This window comes from Macrosteles quadrilineatus, unplaced genomic scaffold, assembly GCF_028750875.1.
Source record: "Macrosteles quadrilineatus isolate MER2022 unplaced genomic scaffold, UCM_ALF_1.0 Scaffold_8__2_contigs__length_117827958, whole genome shotgun sequence".
Taxonomy (NCBI): Eukaryota; Metazoa; Arthropoda; class Insecta; order Hemiptera; family Cicadellidae; genus Macrosteles; species Macrosteles quadrilineatus.
In genome coordinates this window covers 6,458,807-6,479,732 of record NW_026542601.1, presented here as the reverse complement: position 1 = coordinate 6,479,732, position 20,926 = coordinate 6,458,807, and the positions used below count along the sequence as shown (strand labels likewise).

Genomic DNA, 20,926 nt, shown 5'->3' with positions numbered 1-20,926 from the left:
AACCATGTTAATCTCGGTTCTATGATGTACCGTTGCCGACATAACGTAGTTGTTGCTTAATTTACCGAGCGCTACTGGAAAACCCGTAATCTATGAGTCATTTTGTTGTAAAATCTGCATCTAGAAGATGTTTTGGGGCCGGCAACAACCATATCAAATAAACAGTCCGAATAAAATTAAAAATTCATAAATATTGGCGAACTGATTTTTACATTTTTAATTGTAGTCCGAATCAAATACACAGATCAGCTAATTTGATATGAAATTTGGCCTGTTTGTGATTTGGCAGTGTTCTCGTAATAGCGCCAAACTGGTTGCGCTGCTTCTAATGTTAATGGCCAATCAAGTTTCAACAGTTACAACAACTCACTAGTGAGTGGCCACCATTTTTGACCTAAGAATACTCGCTCTTCTATAGTTGAAAATGCTGCCAGTGGCAAGGAAATATTATATTTTTTGTTGTTGTGTGTGTCACAACTACCTAGTGTTGTGTAAAGTGATGTGTTTCTTGTGCCAGTTTGGACTCTTTCCCATTCAGGTAAGCCTGCTATCCTCTAAAAATATCCTAAAAACCTTGGCCCCTGTACTCTATGTTACATCCTTAACATATTTTTTTTTATTATTCGTTTGACTCTGAACTATAAACATGGAAAACTTGTATTACAGTTAAAATAGTATATTTACTTGTATACTTACGAAAGGCTGTGGCGATGGCGATCGGACGGTAAAGTCGTGTTGACGTACCCGTTGTACGATAAATTGTGTTTAGATTAGGAGAATTAATCCTTTTGTTATGCGATGGATTTGTACTTAATAGCCCCATGCGAAGTGTGTTGAAATTTCAACTGAAAATTTCAACGAAAGAACAGAGGTGGAAGAGTACATAAAGTAGTTTTTTACAGATTGTGATAACAAGCTTAAGGACCACATTTTGCAATTGAAATCTTTTCGACTAAACTTTGTGAATGACTTCAAGGACATGAAAGACAAGGTATAATCTTTTTGTAAGTATAAAAGTTCGTATAAAGTATTATCAAATTTGACGGTATCTATCCGTAATCTCAAATTTGACGCTATCTATCCGTAGTCACGGTCAAATATAAAGATGAAAAGTATCAAGTAAGTAAGTATCAAGTAATAAAACAAGAGGGAAATTGTACATCTATATATTTAACTGTCTAACACAATAGTAACTTATGCGTATGCATTTATAGTATGAAATCAATGATTACCTTAATAACTTTTGAAACTCGGAGGTCTTTGGTCAGAATAATTACCTTCTCCTTCATCCGTTCTCACGTCTCCTCTTCTTCTCGTTGTTTCTTTTATGTATGTCGTCACCTGTTTTTCACTTTTCACGTTGCAGTTTGCAAGTTCATTATTTCAGTGATATTTAGTTTATTTTCTAAGTATTGGTAAGATAATATTGAATTTTAGTTATAGTTATTGTTTATTGAGGATACTCAATGCATATTAATATTATTTAAGTCCTAGATTTTGTTTACTTTCCCGAAAATTTCACTTTAAGGAAGTTGTTTTGTCTTTGTTCCAATTTTGGGTCGGCCTAGGTTACGTAGATAGATCGTTGGTACAAATAGAACTTCTAATTCTTTGTGTACGTGGCTATTAAGATAATAAAAAGCTAGATTTTGCCATTCTTACTAATTTAATATTCATTTGTTTCAGGTTGCGTTTATAAAAGAAAACATTGTAAGCTGAAGTAGCTCCGATAATATACACTCTTCCGTTTCAATCTGGTGAAAGTTCAATTGTTTACCTAAACAGTTTGGTCTATTTTCCCCTCAAAAGCCTAGGTACTGGGCTTAAGAGCTTCTGTCCGTTCCTACACTTATGTGTAAAAAGTTGCACAGGTCTTTTTATCTTAAGTTGAATTGTGAAAGTATTGCAAATCTCAACCATGCGCGAAGAAATATCAGCAGCAGTCATATTTTTAGCTCGATTGTTAGAGAAAGGCGAAAACTTTAACCCGAGGCAGTTGGAAGAGTTTAAGGCACGTCTTTCAGAACTCTTAATAGAACGCTTTGAAAATCATTGGTTCCCTGACTTGCCTCAAAAAGGGCAAGGTTATCGTTGTATTCGAGTCAATGAACATTCTAGGCATGACGTATCTTTGGAGAAGGCTGCTAGGGCTTGTGGGATAAAGTATGAAGACATGAAGCTACCGGTTGAACTCACCATATGGGTTGATCCAAATGAAGTTTGTTGCAGGTGAGTCCAACTTGTAGCCTAGACTAAGTTAAGTTAATTGATTTCCTGGGTAGCTGAGTGGTTTAAGCTTAGTGCTCGCCATCAATCTGAAGGAAGCTGGTTTGATTTCAAGTGAGATCGTTTCCAGGGACCCAGATGCCATTCTTTAACTTACGCTATGAATTAATGATGGCATGTTATTTAACAAAAATGTCGACGTTTAACAAGACCAGGGTTTGGACCATTCCCTTTTTATATCTTAAAAATGCCTCTGGCGTAGAAATAGGTACCGGTACTCAAAAAATAAAAATATAAAATAACCTTCAGTAGGCTATGTGTTAGAACTTACTTTTAAGGCCTACTTAAAGATGGTTTTCTTTGTACAACTTTTATAACGGAGTTGGGAACAACTTTTTGTTGCTAACTTTAACACTTGTTTCTAACAAATTGTTTGTAAGTTTACAACAGATAACTTAGTGCTCGTTTCTCTGATGTTGGAAACAATTAAAATGAAGTTAATTGACTGTGCGGGAGCGGAAGAACTGACGCTGAGGGGGCCGCACATATAGTATGAACAATGTGCACAGTGTGGGAGTATACCCTCTTCAAATAAGAATGTTAGGCCTAAACTGCTTTCTGGACTTAAGACAAACACTTAGCCTATTTTTAGCGAATTTCCCTATGGGGAAGTAGCTATTATGCCGGAGGTGGCACGGTAAGACATAGGTCCGGGGCCCGGGATCGATTTACTTTTTCATTTTGATGTCCCCAGAGGCCAAAAACACCACTCGTTCAAATTTATACGTAACTTATATGTGTGTGTGTCAGTTAACGCGATAACTTTTGTTCAATTTTGATGGAATTTGGTTCAAAGATGTAAGGCGGGATAAACTTGAATGAGTTTGTGGACCAGCATTATCGGACCATCTGAATGGGGTTTTAGGGACCCAGTTTTATCTGGTAAAAATTGTTTTTCTCGTTTTTGACCCTCAAAACTCAAAATTTTCCAATGACTCTCTAGACATTTTTAACCTCTTGAATCCCACGGGCGCGCATACACGTCCGTGCAGTAGCCCCGTTGGGAACCCACGGGCGTGTTTATATGCGTCCACGTGCGGTTTAAATTTGCCGCGCTAACTATGACTGCAGGAGGAAGAATAATATGCTGTGTTTGGCACCATTCTATTCAGGGAAAAACGCTGATTCTCGTGGTATATTTTGTTTTGCGCTAGCTTGACATGCATCACTGCTGCGATGTTTAGAAGTTAGAACTCAGCTGATGTTTTGTTACATGTTGTGCAATTAGGCTTCTTATGTTGATAGTTTGTTTGAAAACAATGAATAATCGTGTCGGAACTTCGTGTTCTCTTCAAGATAATGCAATTAGTTAATACTTCTGAAAGGTTGAGTGAAATATCGGGAGTGGATCATTACGACGCTTTCGATGACAAATGATTCAAAATTCAAATGATTCAAATGATTTATTTGGCCATTCAGTTCATATACAGGACAATAGGCTACGTCAACAATACAATAAATAATAAATAACATGCCAAGCTTCTTCTAGCATTCTTGACTGACAAAATTAAATTAAAAGCTGAAAAAAAACACATGCAGGATCTCAAAAACATGCAAAGCAATGCATGCAACTAAAAATACAAATAAAATGAAAACCACATGCTGCAAGCCACGCAAGGCAGAGAAAAATAAATAAATTTACATTTTTGTAATACCTCTACTGGACTACTGTGGGTTCAACCATAGACTAAGCAACACAAGTAGACTCCTCATCCCATTGTAAATTTTGAAGCTTGTTTTTTGTGTCTAGTTCATGTACGTCCACACTGATCGCTGGGGAAGACAACATTTTGTTTCTATTATTTTAGGGTTATTTTCATGATTTGTGCTTTACTATTTGGTTATATAACTAGAAGACCAGTTATTGTTTATGATTAAATCGTTTTATTTAGTTAAATTATGTTTTAAATGACTGAAATAACAAGAAAAAAATTGTAAACAAAACATAACCTCTACAGTTGGACGTACATAACAAACAATAAAATTAGCTTCAGCTGTTCCATAAGGATGACAAATCTACTAAGGGAGTATGATTTATCTATGGTTCAACCCAATAGTAACAAGCTGTGCATTCCAAAACTCTTTAATGGAATAGAATGGATTGGCAAGCATCCAAGCTTTTAGTGTGGTCGCAAACTTGTTCGGTAAGAGTTGTCTTACAGTTATGGGTAAGGCATTGTAGAACCTTATTCCTGCAACAGGAAAGCAGTTGAGAGTTAAATCTAGTCTAACTCTATCTCTAAAAATATTTTCATTGTTCCTAGTGCTATAATGATGAACATTATTAACCAATGGAAAAGCTGATTCATTGTTCTTAATCTCTAACAGGCATTGGTAAATAAATACATTGTGTACAGGCATTATACCATGCTGAACAAACAGAGGTTTACAATGCTCAAGCTGATGGACTCCACACAAGACCCTGACAGCTTTCTTCTGTAGTTTGAGTACTTTTTGCACTCCAGGGGAGTGACCCCAGAGCCTAGTGCCATACAGAATGTGAGCATGGAAAAAAGCAAAGTACGCAAGTCGAACAAATTCAAATGGCATGTCAGCCTTCAACCGTCTGAGCAAATGGATTACACGACTTAGCTTACCACACAGGATTTCAATATGATCGTTCCAATCAAGCTGAGGGTCAAGGGTGAAGCCCAGCAGCTTTACAGTGTTTTCTTCCCTCAGTTCCCTAGAAAGACTGAAAGTGATGTTTTGAGTTTTGGCTTGGTTCAGGCATAATTTATTGTTGCGAAACCAGATAGAAGCTACATCTAATAATTCCTGCACAGCAACTTTAGATACAGAAAAATCTGAGTGACTAGAAAAGAGAGTTGTATCATCTGCATATAGCAGGACATTGCCTGCAACACTGTGATACAAGTCATTGATTGAGATTACAAAAAGGAAGGGACCCATAATAGACCCTTGCGGGACTCCATTGTTCACCATCAGAGGATTGGAAGAGTTACCATTCCAAGTCACACAATATTAGTGTTCAGTGCAGGGATGGTGATAAAGGGTCAGGCCTAACAGTGTATGATGTTGGTGTAACCTCAAAAACCTGATTCCCTGGTAAGTGGTTCGATTATATTTCACATGATGACGCAATAAATATTGATAGTACGGTACATGTATTATAAGTTTCTATGTAGGGAAATAAATTCTCTACAAAATGTAGGCTATATAACGAGTTTAAAATTCCCATGTTATTCTTATGGAGAATATTGTAATATGTTGTACCGGTAGTTTCCTTGTTTATAAATACCGGTATATTTTGATCAAACTTGGAAAATGTATTTATTTTATACTAAGCTACTGTATTAATATTCTACTAAAAAACCACACTTTATTAGTTTCCTTGTACAGCAAACCTAAACTCGTTAAACCTAATGTTATTTAAGTACATTAAGCCTAATTGAAAATCAATTCAAACAAATGGAAATTCGCTTAGTCTGCAGGTTTGCTTCGTCGGGGGTGTTATCAAATTAGGCCTACTGTACAAAAAATTAATCTGCCCCCCAACCAGTGATGCAATTTTAGGTAGGCCTATTGTTTACAATCAAGAATGGCAATTTACTGATAAGTTCGAAATATGATCTGAAGATCTTTATTTAAGGATATGGAACCAGTTATCAGTAATATTAACTCCCTCCACTAGACGACAGACTCAATAATTTCATAGGCCTATTATCTTCTTTTCCCATACGGTGAAAGAGGCTTTAACGTTCTGAACAAAGCTCATGATCAAGAAGAAACGTAAGATTTAGAAAACTATTTCACTGAGGTGAAACTCATGACTCAATGAGCTGATTGACGTAAGTAATATATTCTTACAATAATATCCACAGCTCAGGGGCTTAACAATGAATTAAAAAAAAAAAAAAAAAAAAAAAAAAAAAAAAATTAGAAAACCTTTTGGGCAACCAGTTACCGATGAAAGAACTGGAAATATTATATTAAAAAAAATCATATGTTTGTTAGCTGAACTTGTATCAAAACTCAAGAGGAACGGTTGATTTTAACGTGTTTCACCTCTCTAGTAGGATAAACGAGTTATTTTTACCATCAACTGTAAAATAAATTATGTGTTGTTGGCCAAGATTGCTAGGTTAAAATTTCCATCAAAATAGACCAAATTTAAATTCCACCGAAACTTAAATAGGCCTACCTAATAAAAGCCAAAGTTATTTGTAAAACATGAATTTCCTTTATATTGCTCTACTACAATCAAATTCACCCGGGACTGATTTTGTGAATAGGCCTAATGACAATGTCACGTCTGTTTTCCCAGATGTACTGGAACACTGGAAATGTGTATTTATCGTAACAATAAAATTATATTCTATTCTATCCATAAACAACTAAGATAACTTATTGTAGGTCTAATTTAAATTGGAGTATCATGATTTGTGTGTTGTTGTTGAGATGCAGCGTCTGGACTCGGTCTGGCTGGTCTGGACGATGCACAATCTCAGGAAATGAAAAATATCCTAAACTTAGTTATAGCCTACATTAATCCGTTTGAAACAATTCAATTAGGCCTATAGTTTGACTAGTCATAAAAGTTTGTAAAATATTAGTTTCTATTTTTTTTTTATGAAACACTAGTTTTTGATGTATTGAATGATATAAAAAATTAAATGGTTGCCATTTTGAATTGGTATGATTTAGAATGTGATAATTTGTCTTTATTAGTCCTATCTGGCCCACTTAAGTTTATGTACTAAGCTTGAAGTCGATCGCTTAAGGGGTTTAAAAGTTAGGCCTAAAGAAATATTTGTAAAATTGACTTTTCAAGAAAACCACCCATGTTTACATGATTTTATTTTTTATTGTTTTGACCTAAGGAAGTAATAGGGTACCGGTACACATTCCATATAGCCTCTAGGCTATATATAGGCCTAAATAAGAAAGTAGCCTAGCGTTTTTGAAAAATAAAACCGCTCCCGGGTCTATGTCCATGCCACCTACAGTAATAAAACTCCAAGCTCTATATTAATCACAAGTCATTTCATTTGGTTCCAGAATAAGTTAGTTAGTTGGTTGAATAGATGACAAGTCAATAACTAATGTACAATTAGATTGTCAATAACCTACTGTAAGAATAAGAATAAGAAAGTTTGTAATCGCTTGCCAGAATAAGCTATCCTAAGTAAATGTGTCGGAGAGAGGGAGAGAGTCATTAATATGATAGTACACCTTAGCCAGTACCAGAGATTGGATTATTTTTTTAATTATTGTAAGGCCGGCGCCACACGATCCCGTTTCGCTGGTCCGGTCAAACGGGACCTGTTTGGCGGGATGATTCGAACTCATGGGTTTTAATGGGAGCGGTCACATCGTTGCATTTGTACTTCGACGGGATCCTCCGCATGGTACTGCGGCGCAGCGGGACCGGTAGACAGGATTAAAGTCAAAATACATTCAGTTAAATGAGAGCAGCCACACTATCCTGTTGTGCCGCGTGTTTATCATTTTTGACTGGACAAGTTTATTGAATGTGTCCACGATCAACCTGCACTTTGCGATAAACACCTGTCAAGAGTACTCTGATAGGAATGAACGAGAGAAATGTTGGTCTTGGAATTCTTCGTTAAATGTGCCCTCAAAATCTGCAGCAGCTCATTAAAAGATGTGATGGACATTTTATAATAATTTAAAAACTTGCAAGAATATTGCCCTAAACTTTTATAAAAACTCTTCATCTCTATTATTTTCGAATGAAAATGGTGTACGCAATTACGCCTAAGAAAAGGTTTCCATTGCAACAAACAACTTCAAAGAGCACAGACAAATAGAATAGGACAAGTGTGACAGGGCAATGTCACATACTGCTCAGCCGCATCTCGCTAAACGGGATAGTGTGACAACCGGAGTAACAGTCAGTGTCTTTTATTCTAATTAGTAATTTACTGTACATGGTATTTTTCCAAAATAATGTGTGGTGAATTTTCTAAAGAACTTAATTGATATTTCTATTTCTCGTATTGTAATTATGAAAATGGGTCTTCTATTAGGTTATTAAAACTGCAATTTGAACAAAACTTTAACACATATAAATATATAATGGAGACAAAGTCTAAATATTAAGTTTCTTAAAATAACGTTACAAGAAGTTCTTGGTTTGCATTAAGGCATAATGTTCAAATACTCTGAATAGCCACCCCAAAACTCAACACCAGGCCTGCATTAGGCCTACTAGAGCATGATGCACTGCAAATTTGTACGGTAACTTGGTGTAACTCCCCAATAGTAAGGCCTATACTAATGATATTTTGCCAATTCAACTCATCCTTCAATTCTAAGTCAAGTATTTTTTTCTAAGACTATTGACTAATTACTGTTATTAAAATTTACTTTAGGTCATCTTGCACCCGACTGTGTACGGTCTTTAAACATTTTCCCCTACAGGGGAAAATTTTAAATAGTTAACTTATAGTTAGGTCTACAGCAAAGGTTGATATATTTTCAAAATTAAAACTAGGAGTTTCCATCCTGAAATCGTTACATGAAGGCCTAAAGAATTTACATTGCCTTTCAAACACATAAAAAATACTACCTCCTGCAAGGGTATTTAGTTACAAAATATTGTCTTCTTTTGAAGATTAATTTTGTTTATAAGCCTAAATTTAGTATGTTTACCGCTATGAAAAGATGTTATCTCTTGTACTTGGTTCAAAGGCTGAGGTCAGATAACGCTTGAAAAGTTGGTTAAATAATATTAACATTACACGATCAATATATGAGTGACAATTAACTTTAGTGCTCCAACTAAATCAATTAATCATCAACCTGTGCAAGGGATATTGCTTGTATAGTTACAGAAGCAGTTAGACATTTTTAACTAGGCTAAAGTTTCTAACAAAAATATTTTCCCACTTAGTTCAATATTACTAGGCAGTTAAACCTTTGTATAGGTAACCTGAAGTTGCCTTCAATTGTTTTTTTTTCTTGACACATGTAAATGCCAATTGTTCAATGTGATTGCCCCTTCTCTTTGCTGTACTCTGATAATATTTTCAGTTATTACAATTAAATTGGTAGGCCTAAGTCAGTATCGTGTCGGACTGTAAAACTAAGGCAAGGATGTCAATATCGTAAGTTTGCATCTCAGTGCCAAAATGTAATTTATCAGTAGGCCTACACTAGCAGGGCGTCCTGATCCGGGGGTACGGAGTTGGCAAAAATATTTATATCATATAAATCCAATAATTTTTCTACTATTTATACAAATACAGTATCTATCAAAATATAATTGGCGTAGTGTTAATTTAGAAAACCCAGGGACAGAGCCTAGATTAATTCAGACAATGGCTATAGAATCTTGCTTAGGCTTATTTCCTTAATTAATGCCCATCATCTCAAAATTATAAACCTGCCACATGGTTTTGCTGAATATTACATTTTATTTGTTTAAGTCAGCTGTGTAGCATTAAAAAATGAACAAGTTTGACAGTTCTGCTTGTTTATATTGTTGAGATGCCATAGCAAATGTGAACATTGTGAGTTTTCTAATTGCAGCCGTGCAGACGAATCAATATTTACTTTTATAATCCTCACCTCAGAACTTTGAAAGCCCAAAACGGAATAGTCCTAAACGGATTTGTCGTATAGTAGTTATAGGTATATTTTTATTTTTATCGAATTAAGCCCAATCAGTTCAGTAGTTTTTACCTGATTGAGTAACACCCACATAGGCGGACACCATTGCATTTTTAAATAATCGCATAGAAGTATACTGGTAGAATACATTTTAACTGTTACATGCTCAAATAAAAGAATGTTTGATCCAAATAAAAGAAGCATGAATTATTTTTGTTTGTACAAGTTTACAGTAGACTCCCTCTTATCTGGACACCTTTTAACCAGACATCGGTTTATCCGGACTACACTCGGCGGAAATGACATCTCTTTAACCGGACAATTTTCATCAGCACATTGGTTTAACCGGACTAGATCGGCAGGAAGTGGGCAGTACTGAAACGTATGTTCTCGTGGGAAAGATTTAAGACCAGTGATCACGTGTCTTAATACAATGCTCTCCTAAATTAAATTTAAGTCAAATATTACAGTAAACAGTCCGTTTCAACGAGTTTTTGGACGTCGGTTTAATCGGAAAACCTGTTATCCGGACTGGCCTCGGTCCCGAGGAGTCCGGATAAGAGGGAGTCTACTGTATATCATTCAACTTGTAGTAAGTTTTTCTAATTAAAGTTTGTAAGATCCACTTAACTTTCAGGTTTGGCGAGAACAAAGGTTCGTACTGTACATTGGCGTCATTTAATGACAAAGAGAACCTGATTGAGGTGAGTGAAGAGATCAAGGAGTTGTTGGACGGAGATATAAAAGACATTGTGACACCAAGTGAGAAACCGGAGTCACCGGTGCCGACAGAGCCCAAAGTAGAGGACAAGGAGGAGAAGAAGACTGTGGAGACTGTCACAGCCGAGACTCCTGTCAAAGACACCAAGCCACAGGTGGGTTCCACTAAATTACCACTAATTTTATTTTAATGATGGTGTTTGATTGGGGACGTTCTAAAACGGACCCAAGTTAAAATATCCAACGAATTTTCTGCAGAGATTCACGTCTGCTTGCGAAATATTTAAAGATTTCCTGGTTGGTCTAAGTTAATTAGACTACCATAGTATTGTTCTTGTTTTCTTATAATGCACATTATAAATAGGCTACTTAACAGGGCTACAGGGCTACTAAATTGGGTAAGGTGTATTTTGTATTTATTTGTTGTATTTTTGCTAAACTTAAACCTCAATCATAATTTTAATTATCAATATAAAAGTAGTTTTTACCTAGTAGCTGCAGACTTGGCTTTCATTTTTAGCCACTTGCATTAGAGTTCTGCGGGCCAGATTTTTTTTTGCCTGGTTGACTTTTGAGTATTGGCCCAAATTGAGTTGCTTAGGAGAGCATTGATAAATATATTACGTACTTGTCATCCCTAAACTAGTTCATAAAATATTGTACATTATTTCCTGCAGTCGTTTAGAAATCGTGGACATCTTTCCCGGTCTTAGCAAAATAATATAATAGCGAAACCGTGGCACGTCAACTTATGCCGCGGTTAAGGGGTTAAGTGAGTAGGCTGTAGGCGCTACAGCCTATAATTCTATGGAGAAAAGTATGGGCGGCAACAAAATTTACAATGAAATGCCACAAGATATGTGCCAATCACTTAGCCTACATGTTCTGAAAATATTGTTTATTAAGGACCCTATTTTAAATTTCCTGTCAAACTCTTACTTGATAAAATTTAATTAAAAATTAAAAGTTATGTGTAAAAGTGTTACTTCATGACTTACTAATTGTGGCGTAGATAGAATTTAGAAAATATTTACCACGGTCGTAATGTTAAAAATTTGTTATATGTGTTAATTTGTAATGTGTTACAATGGTTATGGACCGGTAAAACGAGCTGTGTCACTAAATTGTCTAAGTCGTAGCCGGTAGTCGTGGTCATTAGTATGTGAAAGATATTCAACACAAATGTTCTTTATCTATCTCTACAAGGCCTAGTGATAGGGTAATGGTGATGGTTATTTGTCAACATAAAAATGGGCACTTTAGAAATGTGTCTCTGATAAGCTATTTAGAATCATTAAATTTTCTAATTAATTACAAATTATGTTTATTTCATTTTAAATATGTCATTTTTATATCACTTTATATCAGTAAATAAGCCTACAGTGACGGGGAAATTTGATACAAGCTGTAGTCACTTATGGGTGTTCATTTTATCTTGACCCCATAATTTTGCTGAGAGAGACTTCACATTAATGTTATTGACCATCAGATAAAACTTAGCTACTTTAATATATTGACTGTAAATCCCAATGTTTTTTGGTGAATTTGAATTCAATTACAACTTCTTAAGATATTTATTCTTTGAGATATTTTTCTAAAACAGTCGTTTTGGAGCGCTTATTTTATTTTGGACAACCTATTTTGTTTCGGTATATCAACGGTTGGATTTTAAAGGCTATTCTGTCCAAAGAGATCTACAACAGTAATTTTTTTTTCAATTTTCAAGTTTGAGCTTAGAGTGGATATATCAGTTTTGGGTCCCCCTGGACCAAAAAAACCAAAGTGGTTTTGGAGTGACGTCTGTGTGTGTGTGTGTGTGTGTGTGTATGTCTTTAAGCATGACATATTGCTGATACCGTTTATTATTTACTGTAATTTATAAATCTACAACTTTTTACTTCAATTTTTTACTATGGTTTTAACTTTTTTTTCTAAATAATATTTTGATGCTACTTATTTTCCATTTAATCTCGCAATTGTTTTGGATAAAGCCTCTTTAATATCGGCTTCCTACATTTCAAATAGAAGTACTGGAACAGGATTTTTTTATTTGCTGGCATACACACGATAGTAATTGTTGTATGGGAGGGTAGAAGTCATGGAGCAGTATTGACCTATGATGCGTATGTGTAAAATGATAAGTCCATCATGGCACCACAGCGAATTTTTTGAGTTCCTGAAATACAATCCTCTGGTAGATAATTAATTTGAGTACAACGGTACAGGGTGTTTATAAAAAAACTGATCGATTTTAAACAGTCATCGCTCTTTTATTTTTCATCACAATTTTTTAAAATTAATGTTAAATTAAAGACAATTTTCTTAAGTTTACGATGACACATTCACACTATCTTATTTCTACATGTTTTCCATTATTAGCTCTTAATAATCAAGTCTCTGTTCGAGATCTGCCCAAACTCGCCGCATCATCGGAACATCAATTTCATCAAATGCTTCTCTGATCTTTTGCTTAATTTCTTCCAGGCTGTTGACTTTGTTGGAGTAAACACGATCTTTTACAAACCCCCAAACAAAAAAATCACATGGGGTTAGTCTGGCGACCTTGGTGGCCAAGGTATGGGTCCGTCACGGCCAATCCAACGATTTGGGAAAGGTTCGTCGAGACAGTCACGAACAAACCGTCTCCAATGAGGTGGAGCGCCATCTAGTTGTAGCATCATGTTCGGCTGCTCATTTTCAAACTGTGGAATGGCAAAGTTTTCCAACATATCCACGAAACTGGTCCCATTGATATTTATTTCGGCAAAAAAGAAAGGGCCGATCAATCTGTTGCAAGATAAGGCGTACCAAACATTCACCTTCTCACTATCCCTAGTATGATCCTGGTGAAATGAGGATTCTCAGATCCCCATATCCTGACATTGTGTCTGTTCACCTTCCCTGATACATGAAACGTAGCTTCATCAGAAAAAAATATCCGGTTTAAGAAGTTATTGTCAGTTTCTAAACGGTCAAGCATTGTAACTGCAAATTCTCTGCGTCTGGCCCAGTCTTGTCGCGTAATCTTTTGAACTATCTGTAACTTATAAGACCGAAAATGCAAAACTCTTTTTAACACTTTGTGTAGAGTGGAATGCTTAACATTCAACTCTCGAGCTGTAGATCTAGTTGATTGTCTCGGATTATTAAGAAATGATTGATGAATTCTTTGAACATTTTCTTCACTTATCCTTGGACGACCATTGCCTTTTCTGTGATGTATGCTCCCACGGGTCATGAACTTCTCATACCATCCTTTTAACGTGTTCTTTGAAGGAGGATTTCCGTTAAATCTCCTTCTAAATCTACGCTGAACAGCAAGAGGAGACTTAGTTTCTATTAACCACTCGACACACTGCGTCTTCACTCGAGGATCCATTGTAAAATGTTACTTATTTGTTTTTGTTTATCACACAACAATGTAAGAAGGTACTGCTAATAAAAACAGCTGATTATAAAATTTTTTGAGTTTCCCTAACAAATAATGAAAACTAGAGGTTTCTACCTCTAACACGGAATGAGTGAGACAAAGTTAAAATCGATCAGGTTTTTTATAAACACCCTGTATATATACAAAAAAGGAATATGGAAACAGTTAGGCAAACTTTGTTTTGTAGCCCAAGCCGGTTGGCAGGAATTGCTCATGAATTAGAGCAAACTTTGTGAATCAGTGTGAACAGTTTTGAAAAAAGACTAGATAACTAGATGTGCATAACTCAGATGCTACAAGTATGAGATTGTAGGCTGCAAGAAAACTGCTCATAATGCTAGTGATGCTTGAGGAACTAGAAAATGCAGTTATGCGTGATGAGAATCACTTTCAATTAAATGGTGCTGTTAACAGGCAAAACCTATTAGGCCAGTTAGAGCTCAGATGACAGGGTAAAGGTTATCGGTGATGGAAAATGTATGCAATAATCCGTCAAATAATGTTTTCTCACTACAACCAGAATAACTGTAGAGATTCTCATTTATATTTTAAGTTACACATTTTGTATTAAAATCTGCTAAAACGTTTGTTCTTTTCTGTTTTCTTTTAGACAACTCCGTTGGCGACCAACAACTCACGTCAGTCTCAGCAACATCATCAGCATCACCACAATAACAACCGTAAATGGGTGCAGACCAGTCCTAAACAGAAGTCTGGTGTGAGGCGGGGTGGTTACCCTCCACACCCCCACCACGCTCCATGGTACAACATCATCTCTCCTCACTGGATGTCTCCTTCCCCCCCGCCGTACCATCCTATGTTGCGTCGTCAGGGAGCCCCGCTGCCACCCCACCCTCGCTACCATTGGCCCAACAAGTCTATGCTCAAGGTTTAATCTCTACTATTCGACATATAAGTGTACACCTCTTTAAAATCACCGTGTCTTCAGGAATGAGTTTTGATAGTTTTGCCTCCTCTCTTATTTAGATTTGTGGAAATCATTATGTTTTTCTTTTCAGTGTTTACGTATTAATAAACAGAAAAATGTGATTTTAAAGAGCATTTTTAGCTGTAGGCAAATAGGATTAACTCACTGCCAGCGAGATAACATGTAAGGTCGTCTGCAATGCTTTTCCATTCTTTGTCATCCCCCCCCCCTGATTGTACATAGTAGTTTAGGATTCGTACTTACGGCAGTAGTTGTTTCTTAGGCATTTCGTGACTGCACAAAATTGTGTGATAACCTCAAGAGTAGTGCCACTAGAATCGAGATGAAGCTTAATGTTAATATGATACCTGTGATAATTTTTCTCTCATACTCTTTTTAGATACAAGTCCTATTTTCCCTTTCAGAATCCTGTTTTACTACTAACGGGATTGATAAAAATGCCAGTTACTACTTTTGCAGTTACAATCGGTTTTTAATGTTCAGCGCAATATATTTCAGATGTATAAAACTGTTTTGCTCAAAGTTAGATAAAAACACACAGGCTGGAGTGTTACCTAGATACTGTAAGAAGTTTGCTGGGTAGAAGAACATTTGGAGTTAGATATAACATCGTTAGTACCCTAAGAAACTTTAGTAAAATTCCTTACGCAATATTTTATATTTAATCATCATAAATCATCAGTTTAGGTATTTCATACCTACAAATGTGTTGCTAGTATTTAGTGGATTCCATAGCATATGCATTGATGTTTAGGATTTAATTTGATCATTCGTTCTCAAATAATCAGGAAATAATGTTATTTACTCTTCATTTAAGAATTGTTGTTCTGATTTTTTATGTTATATCATTATTGTGTTAATAAATAAGTAATTACCTAAGATGGATTTAGTACTTGTATCAGTAAACAGGACTTGATCTCTAGTAGTGTTCTTTGTTAGCGTTTCTTGACTATTGCAGATGGAACCTATTTGCCTACGACTCATTCCATCCACGTCGCTTATTATTGCTATGTACTCGTGTTTCTAGTTGCAAGGCTTAAGCTACGAATTTGTGAAATTCCCATTTTTCTGCAATGCAATGTAACATAGAAGATGGTGTTATCCTGATTTAGATTATACAATAAATGTGCATTTACCTGCAGATGAAATTGATGTTTCTGAAATTTTTGTCTTAAATTTAGTCAACTCTATTTGAGTCCTATTTGTTGTAAAGGAAATTAGCCTAAATTGCTTCTTTAGTCGTTTTAAGAATTTTAGTTATGTATGATTTATGGTATTATTGGATTTTGTTATGTTCACATAGTTTTTATAGTTGTTTTGGTAGTAAGATTTATCTTAACTTTTTAATGGATAATGTTCAATTTTGCTGAGTTTGATATTGTTTATGGATTTGGGTTTATGTTGGCATGTTAGTCAATTTAGCTGTTCTACATTCATTATCTAAGGTTTACATCAACACCTCAACTTGGGTTGGATTTTTTGTTTCCCTTAATATTACTTTTTGCGCAATATTTTATTTTAGTTTGTTAAGATAAAAAAGTTCTTAAAAGTTTTGATCTCATTTTTAAAAGTTTAAATCAGTGGAATTGCTTTTGCTATATGATCACCTTAAGTTGGGACAAAGATGTAAACTGCCTCTTGGAAGAACTATTTGCTAGGACTCAGAACCAATTGTAAATAGGTTTTAACGTGTAAAATAGTAAAATATTTGTTAATAATGTCCATTTAAAAATCAAATGTGTCCTTGGATTTTAAATAAATATAAGTTGTACTGATTTCTTGCTGTAAATAAATTGTTTGGTCAAAAGATATACAAGATGTCTATAAACTGGATGGATTGATCTAAAAGAAAAAATTGTTTAAGGTCATGTTGCGATGAGATATTCTGCTAAATTGATGGTTGAGTTTGGGAGTTTTGTTTGTTTTCTTGCTGTTAAATTTGGTCGATATCATAAAACATAACTTAATTCAGGAATTTTTATGTTTCCCAATTTAAAAAATATATTCATCTTGTAAATAATATATTTTTAAGATGACTAGAGGTTACCGTTTGGTTGAAAACTCTTTTTTCTTTATAATTTTTATAGGACAGTTTTAATAAAAGTTTGATATGGTGATTGTTTGTAAATATTTTTATTTCAGGCTGAAAACTTTTGATAGCAAACAAACGCTTTAAACTCAAAACTATGCTGTTGAGCAGAATTGACGGTCATGTTGCGGTAGAATTCTTTATTAGCCATTGACATTGTATATAATATATGTGTCAGCAATGGTCAATGAACCAACAATTAACAATAGCAAACAAGTCACAAAAACAGCACAAATAAACTTATAATAAAACACAATGTTCTTTTCTTTAAGAAAATCTTGATGTATTTTATGATTTTAAATTAAATTATTTATCTCCAATTTGACTATACTTACTGTATGTAAAAGTAATTTAAAAAAAGGAAATTTCCATGAAAAAAGTAAAGTCTAAAGTGTGTGTACCCTTTCTGGAGTAATTGAAGTGACTCCCTTTTAATAGGCTTAAATAGCTCACTTTTTATTTAAGACCAATTAAATTTACTTATTCTGCAATGCTACTTTGATCAAAATGTTGTAGACATAAAGAATTAAACCTTTGATAAATTGGCAATGATTTTCACAGAGGCGCAACCTATTGTACAAATCCATCCAGTGTATAGACATTGGATACAATATAGCTTTTACAAGTTTTAAATTTCACCATATTATTATTTGTGGTATAAATATTGTATAAACAATATTATTGTATGTTAAGATTACGTATACTTTGATTGCATCATTATGATGGTTTTTAATATATTGGTATATTGTATGACGAGTTTTCTTGTCTCGTCACAAAGTATTATTTTCTCGTCTGAGCGTTGAACGCAGACACAGTGTTGCTTATTGACATAACATAATGTAAGTTTTGTTTTCTGCAGAGGTTTGTCATTTTAAATGATAATAGTTGACTTTGCTGTTCAATGTGAATAAAACAAATTTAGAGGGGATTGAAAAACATATACTTCTTTGTAATTGCTGTTTCAAGTTGAAAATTACATACTTTTTTTATTTAGGATCGAATACCAAGTTAAAATTTGTCACTAGGCCATAAAGATGCTCTTTACGAGACAATTTCAACTGTAACGTTGAAAAATTATGTGTAGCCGAGGCTAGAAAATTAGCGAGTAGAAAAGGCTTTGGTTGTGTGACAAACTATATTTTTTCCTTACTGAATCATTCTTTCAGCTAACTAATTCACAACTAATTTTGTTTAACTAGTTTCCTAATTAAACACTTTTGTTTTGCTGCATAAACAAACAGAATCTGATGTTCACAATTCATTCAGTTATTTGGCCTGTTTTGGTGGAAAATGAACACAAATTTATTTCAATGCCAATATGATAATACATTTATAATCGAAAGTATTTTCTTTATCAAAATCAGTTTAGACAAAGTTTACAAATGAGGAAAAATTTACATCTGATTTCCTGGACTCCAGCCATAGCCTCCTCTGATACAGGGCCGCGGTGAGACACAAGTGGCAATGCTGCAGATCCGGCATACTGAAACAGCTGTTATATTAATTCATAATGGAGCGATACACAATGTTTTTGTTTACAAGTTTGTTATTACCATGGCGATAGGCATGCTGGTGCGTTGCCACACACCAACGCGCAGCTATGTATTAGAGGAGGCTATGCTTCAGCCAATTATTTTTCACTATCACAAGTTAAAAAACAGCTGTTTTGCAGTGTGACCTAGTACTTATGCTAATAACATTGGAAGGGATTAAAATACACAGTTATTACGTTTCTATCCCCTCAAAACACACATACAGGTCAAAATTAAAGGTCAAAACTAACATTTAAAGGCATAACTCTTTTTACACTTTAATTAGGATCTGAAATGTGTTGATTTGAAAAAAATAAAAATAATTTTACTAAATGCCATGTAATTAAATTTCTGAAAGGTAACTTACATTATGACCTTAAGGATTACTTGTTTATAAGTTAAAACCTTTTATTTATACATAAAAAAATCATTTTTCTACGTTAAATGTAGTATAGATTTTTAGTAGTGTCTCAAGAACACGTTAAAATAGTTTGATTTCGTAGTTATCGTCGATTTTCGTATTTTTAACCTAAGGCAATTTAATTCGTTTTTAAATATTTTAAGAAATTGTTTTATTTTTTCCTTTTTGAACATATGTGTTTCTTATAAAAAATAAGTAAAAGTTTTATTTGACAGATTTGCTAACAAGACCCATGTGCTACAAACCTCTGCGGAAACAATAAAAATATTTATCTCACATGCACTTTCCGCAATTTTGGATTGTTGTGGTGATGCTGCCACTTTCTTGACCACTTCCTTACTGCAATTCCATATTATTATGCATGGCTCTTTTAATTTGCTTTTACAAAGGTGTATAATCATTTATTTACAAGTCATACAGTTAATGGTTATCACGTTTCTTTATGGGGTAAGATTCATTTTAAATTGTATATACGCATTATTGTAATATTTAATGTATTAAGTCTAGTATATTATGAGACGAAGGCAATCTTAGATTATCTAGGGCTGTTGATGGATATTTCTCCGCTTGGACAAGCGGAGCGATGTTGTTGTCGAAGGTGGTCATCGTTGGCGCACAGTGTTGTCGACTCGGTTGATATCACTTGTGTGGTGGACGGGAGGAGTCAAGTTTATAAGTGGTGGTTTTATTTACTCCAAACGTTTTTAGAACTGTTTTTGATACTTCAAAAAGGCTTAGGCGAGTTGTTTATTTCTCACTTTTTACTAGGTACATCCGTGAGTAATTTTTTGAGTTTATTAATTTTTTATATGGGTGGAAATTCTTCTGTTAGTCATCTTTATTTGGTTTGGTATTATCTTACGGTTAATGTTGATGTTTTTAATACATTTTCCTAGTTATGATATTATAGTTAATTGATTTGCATCTTAATTTTATAATTTCTATTGTTATTTGGAGATTTTCATTGTATTGTTGTGGTGCGAAGTAATCAAAAGGTGCCTGACTGAAATTCTAATTTTTTACATCACAAACTCAAGCACATGTTGATAGTTGAGGTTATCTGCTATCGGTCTGTAGGCTATCAAATTTCTCCTTTTTGCTTAACAAGGAAATTTAATAATTGTAGGCACGCTTGTAAAATAGATTGGCTTAGTTATTCTTCTCTCGCTTTGTCTAATAGTAATGTACGTGCAGAGGAATTATTTGTATTTTGAATTATAGGAAAATCTATTGGGATCAAATTAATTTTTTTAGTTACTAGTGCAATGATGTGTCGGCTGATTTTAGACTCAAGTTTATTGTCCTCCCCTGCTAGTTTGCCTTCAGATTGTTTAGTGATAGATTAGCTTAGATTTATCTTTAAGATTGCCCGAGCACAAATGTTTTCCTAATGTTTGTAGAAGAGAAACTGTGATATAATTTCTATTTAATATACTTTAATGTGTTTTCCTATCGAGTAGAGAGAAAGTTACCAGTTAAATACTATTGGCCACCGGACTCCGAGCTAGGTGTCGTGTGACTTAAGATTGCTATTGATGTCACTACGATTTTTAACACAAAAATAGTTCTATTTTTGTACTTTCTTACCAAATAGAAAAATCTTATAATTTTTATGTTATAGAAAATGTAATCGTTTTAATGTAATTTAGGATCGGAGAGAGATAATTTATTAGATTTTAATATATTAAATGATTACAATAAATGCTGTAATTTATATAAAGCCAGTCTTTTTTATTTATCTTTATTACTTACATGTGGTCAAATAGCTGTTGTATTGGTTCTGTCTTTACCAACACTTTATGTAATTGACTAACTGTTATTATATTGGTGTAGTAGATGAATAATAATTATTAGTTTTGCATCATAACTTGTGGTTTTATTCCATCTCCTGATAAAACGG

General features: G+C 34.4%; 1 protein-coding gene across 1 annotated transcript; it reads left to right on the top strand.

The window, feature by feature from the left end:
• Positions 1–1,333: 1,333 nt before the first annotated feature.
• On the top strand, positions 1,334–20,893 carry LOC128999647 (maternal B9.15 protein-like). Its single transcript, XM_054426259.1, has 4 exons — positions 1,334–1,415; positions 1,687–2,229; positions 10,523–10,760; positions 14,646–20,893. Exons 2-4 carry the CDS (start codon positions 1,919–1,921, stop codon positions 14,928–14,930), a joined length of 834 nt encoding a protein of 277 aa, XP_054282234.1. The 5' UTR covers positions 1,334–1,415; positions 1,687–1,918; the 3' UTR covers positions 14,931–20,893.
• The last annotated feature ends 33 nt before the right edge of the window (positions 20,894–20,926 follow it).